The sequence below is a fragment of the Nannobrachium achirus genome, assembly GCF_963921795.1.
Source record: "Nannobrachium achirus genome assembly, chromosome: 16".
Lineage (NCBI taxonomy): Eukaryota > Metazoa > Chordata > Actinopteri > Myctophiformes > Myctophidae > Nannobrachium > Nannobrachium achirus.
Genome location: NC_137823.1, coordinates 24,533,219 through 24,545,649, shown reverse-complemented (window position 1 = coordinate 24,545,649; position 12,431 = coordinate 24,533,219). Strand labels below are relative to the sequence as shown.

The 12,431-nt window shown below is 40.9% G+C and overlaps 1 protein-coding gene across 4 annotated transcripts in view; it reads right to left on the bottom strand.

Annotated features, from left to right (window-relative positions):
- LOC308301402 (unconventional myosin-VI-like) overlaps positions 1 to 12,431 on the bottom strand; it is a 216,719-nt gene that overhangs the window by 83,627 nt on the left and 120,661 nt on the right. For all 4 annotated transcript variants that reach the window (XM_080745378.1, XM_080745379.1, XM_080745380.1 and 1 more), the window contains exon 19: positions 717 to 755. In XM_080745378.1, the coding sequence (XP_080601504.1) occupies positions 717 to 755 (39 nt within the window). The remainder of the gene's footprint in view (positions 1 to 716; positions 756 to 12,431) is intronic.

Here is a 12,431-nt window from a genome sequence, read left to right as displayed (position 1 = left end):
ACGACAAAGAAAGGATGATAAACAGTGACGAAAAAAGTGAAGAGATATAATACATGAGTAGGGATGGGACGATACGCGATATTATTGTTTATCGTGATAAAATACACTCACGATAATCGTATCGTGGAGATTTAATTTATCGTGATATCGTCCTCCGTCATGCACTGGGATCGATTCACCTTTTAATTGCCGAGCTGCATATCCGGTCCCACTTAAACCCTCTATAATTGGTAAAAGGTACTTATAATATACGTACTTGATACAGTTTTATTTTTACTCTCTAACAAATCCCTTTGCCAAAAAATTGCCGATCTACAAGCTCGTACTTGATACCGTTTTATTTTCACTCTCTAACAAATCTCTTTGCCAAAAAATAGCCGATCTACAAGCTCACAAAGCGTCGCGGTGCGACGCGTTGTGAGCTTGTAGATCGGCTGTCTTTTGACAAATCTTCCGCCCCAGGATAATCGAAAATAATCAAAATTATCATTTTGATTATCGCGATAATATCGTAAATCGTAAATTTCTTTGGTCACAATAATCGTGATATGCAATGTTCATATCGTCCCATCCCTATTACATGAGAGACAGAGAGTCCATGGACCACTAATGGCCCATGGACCACTGGTTGTACAAAAGTAGATTAGTATGTCAGGAATAGAGGGCACGGATGGAGCGGTCATCAGTGATAGAAGACACAGGGAGGACATACTGACCGTGCTGCGAAGTTTGTCCAGCAGAATGTTCAGCTGGGTCTGCAGAGAAAATGAAAACAGGAAAAGGGTCAGGCATCTGTTTTCTTACAGAGATGCGAGGACTGATCATATCGTCACTCTCGGGCAGAAACCTTGTATCTCCAAGTTTCATATGTATTAGGGCATTCACCAAATATTCGAATATTCGAATATCAAAGTCACTATTCGACGTCGTTCACCGTCGAATATTCGCTTTTTTTTTTTTCTTTAAAAAAAGATATAGTTTATAAAGCTTGGCTAGATAGGAAGTCATAAGAATGAGTTGTCAATGCCCCTGGTGGATGAATTTGTTAATGCTCTATACCATGGGTTCTCAAACCTTTTTAGGCTGTGACCACCAAAATAAACATATTTGAACTGGGGGCCCCCACCCTGACAAGCACTTGGAATTGCAGGTATTAATATTTGACAGTTTGGCGAGTCCTGTCGAATATTCGACTATTCAAATACTTTGAGGTCGAATAATTCGAATACTAAAAATCACTATTCGTGAATGCCCTAATATGTATACGTTTTTTCGTAAAGTAAAGCCCAGCTTCATTATACAAGACACAAAACTAGTGAAACTAGCAGATATACAAGCACACAACACCTAGTGTGAGGCCTTGTGTGCTTGTAGATCGGCTATTTTCACTAGTTAATGGTTTTTAAATAGCAAAAAAGGGAAGGTTTTGGACATACAAGGTTTCCACCCGACAGCAATGATATAAAACTCAATATACGGTCGAAATCAAGTATGACGTCTATGGAAAAGTTTAATCTGCAACAAAATTGCATACATTATGTATTGCTTTTCTCTCTTATAAAACTGCAAATATGCAATATCTTTTCCACAAGCCAAATAGCTACCTATTATTTCTTAGCATTTAAGGTGCCTCGAGTTCAAGTGGCACAGAATCTCCTGATTAGTATCTATTAAACTGCAAAGTATTGGAGAAATGTGTGGAATATGCATTATTACAGAATCCCTGCTTTTCACCTTACAGCACCTTGTAATCTGTGTGGACCAGTTAAGTGTGGTATCTGGAAATCTTTTGCAACAGTAAGACTTTATAAGATTGCACAATATGCATTAACAATGTATTTGTTTTAACCTAATTAGTCAGCAATAACACCTCCAGAAGCCATAACTATTGGCATTAGCAAAATAAGAGGTTTTTCTCTTCTGCTGAATAACTTGAACCCGCGAAAAGACTCAGGTTGAAGCACAGCAGGACACATTTTCGCTTGCCCATGTACATATGGACAATATGCATTAACAAGCACATTAAACTCGCAGACCTGAGACGAAAAAAGTGCTTGCAGCATGTAAGAGTTGAAGGCTCATAGCCAAAACGCGTAAGCTTGTTGGTGTGTGCCAATAAAAAAGTGGAAATGTGAGTACTTTGTTCTCCATTGATTTAAAGTTTTGGATATGGTACCTTTTGGGGATAAAAAAAAAAAAAAACTACTTTGTTATGTATACTAGACTAGGTCTAGCACTCCACTGAGAAAACCCATTGCTGATGAGCAACCTCTTTCTCTTATTTAGCATGTAAGAGTGTGTTACAGTTTGCTTTAACACTTACCTACCAATCTACATGTTTGTGACGCCATGTGAGCTTTTGTTATTCGTTATACAACAAAGTATGTAGGGCTTAAGAGGTTTAGATGTTTGGGGTTTTAAATGGCTGTATGAATGAATGAATCATTCGTATCTACGGTACGTGTTTTGCTGCCTCAATACGTAAGGTCAGCCCATCCATTCCTTATGGGATTATTCAGTCACATTCTAAAGAACACAGTATTTCCATAGTCAACATGCTGATTGTTGACACCAAAATAATACACAGAATAAATAAATACCACGTACTATACACATGACTCTTTACAGAGACAGTTTAGTAGTCAAATTTAGAGACTCGAAAGTGTGAGGTAGAGAGAGAGAGACAGAGAGAGAGACAGACAGAGAGAGAGAGAGAGAGAGACAGAGAGAGAGAGAGAGAGAGAGAGAGAGAGAGAAAGAGGGACAGAGAGAGACAGAAAGATGTAAATTAACTGCAACAGTTCGCATTAGTAGTCACAGAAAAGTATGTGCCCTTCTGGCACTCCAAATGGAAATGATTCTCAGGTCTAATTATAATTTAGAGTAAACCGAGGCTGTCATTATCTGCTCCCTTCATTTCAATGAAGGTGCAGAATACGGGCGAATAGGGAATGAATTACACACATAATTTATTATCCAAAGAAAATGGAACAATTTTAATGTCTAGCTGTCTTTTAATGGCACTCCTATATTATTGATCATGCATGACTAGTGTAGCTATTGGGTGGAAACCTTGTATGTCCAACACTATTCCATTTATTTAATTATTATTATATAAATAAATAAAAGTGAAAACAGCTCACAAAGAGTGACATCCTGAGGCGCTGTGTTCTTTCACCAAATAAAACATTTAAACCATGAAATATGGAGATACAATGTTTCTGACCGACGGTAACTATATTCTGGTGACGCAGGAAGGTTTTTTATTTTGTGCTACTGACATTGACCTTGTTATTCACTCCGCCTAAGGCATAATTGAAGTTTAATGTTTTATGTTTAACGTGTGTGTGCGAGAGGAGAAAAGTGCTTGCAGCATAAGAGTTCTGAGGAAGGCTCATAGCCGAAACGCGTAAGGGTTCTTTGTTGGTGTGTGCCAATAAAAAAGTGGAAATGTGAGTACTTTGTTCTCCATTGATTTAAAGTTATGGATGTGCTAACTTTTTGGGATTTCTTGGGAGTTTAATGTTTTATGTTTAACGTGTGTGTGTGTGTGTGTGTGTGTGTGTGTGTGTGTGTGTGTGTGTGTGTGTGTGTGTGTGTGTGTGTGTGACAACACAAAATCGAAACGCAAAGGTATTTCTTCAAACTAATTCAGCTTATTGGGTGAACAACAGATTCTAGTAAGCAATACACACGCACGCACGCACGCGCACACACACACGCAAGCCTATTTTATACAGTCAATAATAGCCTCACAACGTTGTGAGCTTTAGAAGGTCTATTATTGAAAAAAAGAGAGAACAAAAAAATTATAATTGCACAAATCTTCTCTTCTTCTCCCTTCTCCCTTCTACATTGCATCTTATGAGCGAGTGAACTTACAGATTGGCTATTTATCTTCAAGCTAACACCACCGTACAATAGGGCTTAAGACTTAAGCTCTATGGTATATCCCTTTTTATACCTCACAGGGCTTTCAAAAAGGTGTTGGGTCATTTTATCGTCTGCTCAGGCTTTTGGGAGCACCCCGGTCTGATAAAATGAATATCGAATATCTAAATACTGAACCGAGCAACTTAAAAACTGTCTGGTGTGTTCACAAAAGGCTGAGTAGACGATAAAATGACCCAACATTCTCTTGAAGTCAAATATCCCTTTAAGCCTTAATAAGTGGCTAAGCGCTCAGATAGACAGAAGGAGTGCAGGCAGGAAAAGAGGACAAGTGCACTGAAGGAAGTGAAGTCAAACTAGGAGAAAGAGGTATTGGATAATCCCCACAGGCACGGTGCGAGCTGGCTAACATGACAGGCCAGGCGAATGCTCATCGCAACGCAACATATCACATCCTTTTGGCATCCACACAAATTTGCTTTTATTTGTTGAGACGTGCAATAGGCAAAGCTGTGGAGGGAGAGCGCACCGGGCTCAGGCACAAATACAATCATCCCACGCTGCTTCTCAGGGGGCTTAAACCCATTATAGCACCGCTAGCCATGGCATTACCGAATGCATTCTGGGGCAGACAGGTCCGGTGCCGGGTTCAGATGGAGACTAATTCCACGGCTAAGGAGAGGGGGAGGAGAGGGGGGGGGGGCACACATGTCGGGAACGATGCAAGTTGGGAATGTATGCTTCACTTATTAATGCAATACCCATTGTACTTGTTGTCAGAGTACAGGTAATACCCGTTGACAGAATGAATACGAACATAATTTATATACTAAATATTGCTGGGGATTCTGGCACGGTTAGGTGGTGCGCTAAAGCTCGATGGTAAGGCTTGGTAATGATTCACACTCTCGCGTCCCATTAAGCATCAATGTGCTGAATTGAGGTAAATGGACTGAGACTCTGGGCTAGGATGGACGAGGCTTCACGCTTACCACTCACATTACATTAAGAATAAAAAAAGCACTAACTGATTTGTACGCCAACGTTCCCGTGAACACTTAAGTATTAATTTTCCATCTGTCTGCAAGCTATGAATATATGCATCTGGAGTTGGCTCCAATAGGGAATACGAAAAGAGTCTCTCAGGTGATGAAAATGTGCTATGAAAGTAGTTCTAGTTTACTTAGTTGATGATTGTTTGAACTTGTTACTGTTTTATTTGGACATTTCGGAGAAAGTAACTGAAGTAGGGATTCTTCTGCCAAAGCTTCACCCACCAGCAAGGTGCATGTAAAGCAGGGGTCTTCAACAGGGGGTCAGGGACCCCTAGGGGGTCCTCAGAGTTACTACAGGGGGTCTGCCAAATCTCTGTGTGATTGGTTCATTCTTTTAAATGAATAACCTGAACCCTCGCATCCCTATTTTGAGAACTTTAGCCAAAAATAACCGATCTACAAGCTCTCAACGCCTCACGCTGCGAGTCGTTGAGAGCTTGTAGATCGTCTGTTTTTGGCAAACAGGTTTGGGTTTAGATGTAAAAAAAAGATCAGACCAAGTGCATAGTGAAAGGTCAAATTGACTAAGTATTGACGATTTAAGTGATTAAATGTCTGAGAAAAAAACATTAACACAAATCCAATATACTGATGACAGTGCTGTCAAACAAGTCGATGTGAAAATATGCAACACAATTTTATACAGTATTTAGTGGGGGTCCCTGCTTTATCTCCCTCTCAGCTAAGGGGTCCTTGGCCTGAAAACATTGAAGACCCCTGATGTAAAGAGTCAAGAAAACTTGCGGAAAATCATTTCAACACTTATGGTAGACACAGTATGGTAGACAGAATTTGGAAACGGACTCTGACAAAGGCCACTGGTTCTCCCAAACGTGGGGTCCAGGGACACCCAGGGGTCTAAGCAGGACCCTTACCCTTATGAACACATTGCAAACAGTCAAGCAATTACACAAGCAATGCTAAAAGGATAACACAAAAAGTCCTACACTGTCCTACACGACTCACTGTGTGGGAAACCCTGAATTGAAGACCACTTAATACCCGGTTGGCAAGGTGTCCCTGAGCGGGACACTGAAACCCTAGCTCATATGTCTTCAACAGGGGGTCCGGGAGCCCTAGGGGGTCCTCTGAGTTACTACAGGGGGTCCTCCAAATCTTTGTGTGATAGAAACTTTTTTTTCTCCTTTTTTCTATTAACTCATACAGGGCCAGATTTCCAAAATATGAATATGAATGTGCGCTTATAACGCCAGGAAATAGCTATTTTGTATCCCCCCAGACCACCTTAACCAGACCACCTTAACGAATGCACGTTCAGCATACCATACCACCAGATGACCACTAGAGACCACCATACACCATACACTGACATGGTCCCATGTTAAGCCTGTTTAAATCCACATAACAGGATGAGACGCTGACTTGGTCCTCATTGACTTAACATGGACGGGCCGCCGGTCACCATTTCAGCTCAATACTGTTCAATTCGTGCTTGATCGTCTCAAACCACCATTGGTATGGGCATCGGGACGTATATAGATGCCACACAGAAAGTTTCAGAATCAAAATCCGACCTAGTGAAGCTACGTGAGGGTCGGATGGTTGCATTGAGGCTAACGCTAGCAGAGGCCTGTTGTCAACAGGAAGCCCTGGTTTAAAGGTGACGTCATAATCGTATCCTTTTTTTTCACGGTTTACGTGTGGACATTAGCTGAGGTAAGCTAACCATTTCGCTCCGTCTATAAACACATATTAAAAGCTTAAACAATGCTTTTATATAAAAGTCGCTCCGAGTCGCTCGGCACCAAACGCCATAGTGAACTAGTCGCTCGTAAAGTCGCCCGGCGCTAACTGAGTTAACCACTTGAACCCTAGCGTCCATATTCGGAGAGATTTAGCCAAAAATAGCAGATCTACAAGCTCACAACGCGTTGTGAGAGATTTGTTGTAGAGAGAAAAAAAGAGCAGACTAAGTACAGAGTGAAAGGTAAAGTCTATTAAGTATTGACGGTTCAAGTGGTTAAATATCTGAAAACACAAACATGAATCCAAAATACACTGATGATTGTGCTGTCAAATAATGAAACTAAATGGAATCTGTGAAGAGGTTGTGGGGGTCCCTGCTGCATTTCTCTCTCAACTAAGGGGTCCTTGGCCTGAAAACGTTGAAGACCCCTGCCCTAGCTAATTGGTCCCCACACGCCCCCTGCTTATGAAAGGACGGGTCAAATGCAAAAGAGTAACATTGGCCTGGGGGACCACTACAAATAACCTTTTACTAGGGCAGCCCTTCTCAAACGCTTTCATTTCAAGACCCCGTGAGGACAGAGCTTGAGAAGGAGGTGGGACACACAGCCTACGACACTGGTTCCCAAACACTGGGTCGGGGCCCATTTGTGGGTCGTAGACACATTTTTATGGGTCCCTTAATTTCTTTGTTTCCTACATTTAGTTTATGATTATTATTTCAAAACATTTTCAAAAAACATTCCCAAAAAAGCAGTAATTTAATGAATAAATAAAATTAAAATCTAAGAAATTCCATTAGAAAAGAAATGTTAGTAGTGAAAATAGCCGATCTTCAAGCTCACAACGCTGCGAGACGCGACATGTTGTGATTGCCCATAATTATGTTGTAGTTATGGGCACTGATGACGTGAAGGAGAGAACACTTAATGATTAACTTAATGTGCAACATTGTTTTCTCACTCAACAGTAAACAAACCAACATAAAGTTTAAGTGTATAGAGGGTATACTGTATGCACATTTCTATAAGTGACTTTTTAATACCTCTAAAATGACGAATTAAACATTGGCCAAATTGTCAAATATTAGAGGCAGAAATTGTGAAAATTGCAGATCTACATGCTCACAGTGAGCATGTAGATCTGCAATTTTCATAATAGCACCTAGTTATATAAAATGTAATGCCTCAACTCCTAGTGCTCGTCAGGATGGGGGGGTCACCAGTTCAAATATGATTGTTTTGGGGGTCACGGCCTGGAAAGGTTGAACCGCTGGTCTATATTACCGCCAACAAAATACAGTAGCTGCTGTGTAACCGCCATACTCAAGATAATTGGGAATTCATGGGAGCGTGAATGGCTGATGCGGGCTGAGCCGGTGTGTCATGAGAAGTGACAGGCGGTGGCACAGATAATCAGGGACGTGGCATATTTCTTTTAGCACACGGTGACAAGGTGAAGTCATTCATTTACTGCCTTCTCTATTGATGACAGCGCCGACGTGATTGGTCCAGATCAATTGGGTATGTTTATTCATGGCGCACACGAGCCCAGTGCATTGTGGGAGGTGAGCTGCCCTCCCTCCGGGAAATTGTCTGAGAGGTGGTGTGAGGTCAAAGCTCAATGTGTCATCAAGGACTTGAAAATAGCCGTTCTACAAACTCACAATTTCAATGTGGTGTGAGCTTGTAGATAGGCTATTTTCAAAAAGCCACGGTTTAAAATATGGCTAAAGTGGTTTATGTGGCTAATATGTTTTATAATATTATAATTTATATCTGCAAAGTAGTAGTTTTCAAATAAATGTAGTGTATATTTGGATTTGGAGTAGAAGTAAAAGTACGCTATTCGAATTTCAAAATACTCAAGTAAGGTAAAAAATACCTCAAGGTTGTACTAAGTACATCAAGTAAATGTTCTTAGTTACTTAGTTACACCACTGCACACTGTCCACCACAGTCAGTAGAAAAAGGCAGATGGTGTTGTTGCAAAACTCAGACAGAAAGTTCAGACAGTGAAACCAGGACATGAGCACCAGGTATTTCCATTATTATATTATATACACAAAGAACGTTACAGTACGGTTATGTAGCGAGAGAGCCTGAAAATTGGATTTTATTAAAGCCAAGGGACAATGTGACTCTTTTGTCTGAAAGTAATATTGGACACGGTCTGCCTGCCACTGTTGGTCGAGCTGAGCTCACAACACTTTTTTTTCCCCTTCCAAATAAGTGTGGAAATTGTTCTATTCAACAGGGAACGGCTGGCTTCGTGATCTTGCACTTTCTCCGGATAACAAAGTGTATTAAATTATCTTAACACAATGGGAGCCAAGGTTTCTAACATTTCTAGCTGTTGCTGGTGCCGCCGTTCACTTACGCTTTATTTTGAAGAGCCTCGGAAGCTTTGTGTGTGTGCACGTGAGTGTCCGCTGACGATTGAAGAAGATAATCCATTTGTTTACAAACGCTTGCGAAACAAAAATCCAAACCGGGGCCGACCATCGCGGTATAGTGTCGCCATGAAAACAAGCAGATCTCTGCTTCCCTGGCGTTCTTTGCACCTTATTCATAGATAAAGCTGTTTTTATGTTTCAGCATAGAATAGAAGTCTATGCAGCATAGACGCTCCATTGTGGTTCTGTGCGAGTCACGTTATGACATATGCACCAGGGTCTTTCACAGGGCACACAACATGCGCGCAGCTGCACGCTGCAAAGTTAACCCTTTGTCTCGTCTCTCAACGAGACAACTGAGTTTTGGCACAGCGACCTCCAGTGGCCTTGTCTCGTTACTGAACGAGTTTGGCCCCGTGGGTGTTAATAGAACGAATCGACTTAAATCACTTGAACCCTATATGGTTGACCGGAGTCCCTCAGGGCTCTCTACCAGTGTATTTTCTGCTTTCTGTTATTGTGGGGAAAGCTTTCACTGAAAGTAGCCGACAAGATAAAAACTTGTAAATTGACTAGAATTATTTTTATTGATAATAAACGATTTAATAAAACTAGTATGGCACCTCAGGGCGACATGGACAAAGGGCAAGGTCTTGCCAATTCTTGGCCATCTGGCCAGTGATGTATATCGGACCAGTTACCCATATATGGAGACCCCTGGTACCCATATATAGAGATCCATGTACTGTATATGGAGATATGCTGTGAGAGCCCAAACATGCTTACTCAGTTATTCGTTATGTGAAAGTCTTATTTTATGCCCATACATGGAGATCCCTGTCTGTAGAACCAGCCGTTAGTGTGGTATGTGGCCGATGTGGCCCCCATATATGGGCATTCCCATATGAAGTGCTGTTAGATATGGGCTTAATATTGATGACCAGGGAACTCCATATATGGGCATAAAAGGGATCCTGTTAGTGTGACATCACAGTGAAGCCAGAGCGTGATGTCAGAGCGGCAAACCCATTGTGGTTCCCCTGACATCAAAGTGACGTCAGAGCATGATGTCAGAGTGGCAAACCCATAGAACCACAGTGTCAGGCGTTATAGACAGAGATACATACATGCATACGGACAAGCTGTGACCATTCACATACTGAACTTGCGACCTATGGTTGCAATAATCTATTAAAAGTCCATTGCTATTTTGAGCAAAAAATATATATTAAGAAAATGACAACTTCACAACGCATCGCAGCGCAACACATTTGAACTTGTAGACCTGCTATTTTCAGAGCGCAACACCCAAGTGCAACCAAACATAAAATGACTTGTATTTTAGTTCTACTGGATCTCATCCCCACTAGTCCCTCCCTAACATTTTAGTCTAGTTTGTATTTGTTGACGTAATTGTCAATATATTTAGTGTTAGTTTTAGTCATCATACTCAGCTTAGTTTTTATTTGGTTTTCGTCAGTGAAAAAGGTATTGCTGTAGATGAACAGTTTTCGTCATAGTTTTAGTTGAAGACCACTGCATGGACAGGTACAAGGACAAAATATCACGGCGAGTGAGTTTCAAACGAGAAAAAGTTTTCCCTCAGTTCAAGAAGGAATTGTCGCTCCTTCACTCGAAGTTCGCATGCATGACGTGCGTCAGATGTGCATGAGCAACTCCCAAATAACAAAAAATTGTAGATCTGCTATTTTTGAAAAATCGTGAAAATGTGTGCAAGTCTTTGAATATCTTTGACCCGATCTTTGACCCGACTTCTAAATCCTTCTTCTAAATCATGTTGTTCTCAAACTTTTTCATGTCAAGGACCCCCAATATTACAGGTATTTGGCCGCGGACCCCCATCTGTAAATATGTTGTTCCAGGGACCACCCAGAAGCAAATGTTTGAGTTACAAATGTTCGCTTTTAAATAGATATATTCAAAGACTTGCAAAGAAATATCATGATTTTTCAAAAAATAGCAGATCTACAAGCTCGCAGCGCGGCACTCGGTGCCGCGCTGTGAGCTTGTATATCTGCTATTTTTCACTGGTTAAAGCAGTCAATAATCCTAGGCCTAAATGGGTTAAGAGTCAGTTTTGGAGCCTGGCTGGCGAATCCCCATGAAGAGAGAGTTCAAGAGAGGGTAGAACTAAATATTGTTCAGTGGAACTCGGCTTTGAAACAAATACGATTGAGACTGTGAGTCTGGACTTCCATCGTTACCTGGCACCGATGTGTCCCAAGATGACTAGATGTTGCCTCAAAGATCCTTTGCATTTCCGGGACAACAAATCAGCAGGAGTTCTTCATAATGAACATCAACAAATCCAAACTGTGCTCATAGCTGACACACGTGGTGGTGGGAAAAGTACTCAAATTTTTTATATTTTTTACTTATTAGTAAAAGTATCAATACTGCAATTTACAGCAAGTTACAAGTAAAAGTCTTTGATTCAAAACTTGAGTAAAAGTAATGGTATCATAATGTACTTAAAGGACCAATAGTAGAAAGTATTCATAATGAAGGAAGTTCAGTTTTACAAGTTTTCAAACGTATCCACGAGTTTCCAACGCCCCATAGTGCATTGCGCAGACGCTGTACCGAGCTTCCGAAGCCGCAGCCGAGTGTGATTTACAAGCTCACAACAGGCTGCATCTGCGACGCGACGTGAGCTTGTATGTCTGCTGTTAAACCGGAAGTGTGGTGCAAACAGGTCCAAATAATCTCCAGTAAACTCCCGCGGAAACAGGTGGATAGAATGTGTAAAAATCTATTGAACATAGCAGATCTACAAGCTCACAATGCATCGCATCGGGATGCATTGTGAGCTTGTAGATCTGCTATGTTCAAAAGTAGATCTATTTTCCAATCAGCGAAATGTATAAAGGTATAGGGCTGAATGTGGTTATGTTTATTTATACGCAATAATAGAAGTAAGGAGTAACTAAAGTTTTGAAATAAATTTTAATTTTGACCCGATTCTATAAGTGTCTTTTGAATCCTTCATGTTTCTATGTCAGCAATCTGGTTAGCCATCGTCAAAGAAAAGGTCCTTTTCACTTAACCAGAGCTCAGTTAGTCTGAACTTGAAAGACTACTATGTCAGTGGTTCTCAGACTTTCTCATGTGAAGGACCCCCAAAATGATATGTATTTGGCCACGGACCCCCATCTCAAAATATGTATTTCCAGGGACCACCCAGAAGCAAAATTTGAGTTACTTGAGACGTTCTCTTTAAAAATACATATATTCAAAGAGTTTCACACATTTTCACGACTTTTGAAAAATAGCAGATCTACAAGCTCGCAGCTTGTGTATCTGCTATTTTTCAACAGTTAAAGCATTCAATAATCCTAGGCCTAAATGGGTTAAATGAACTT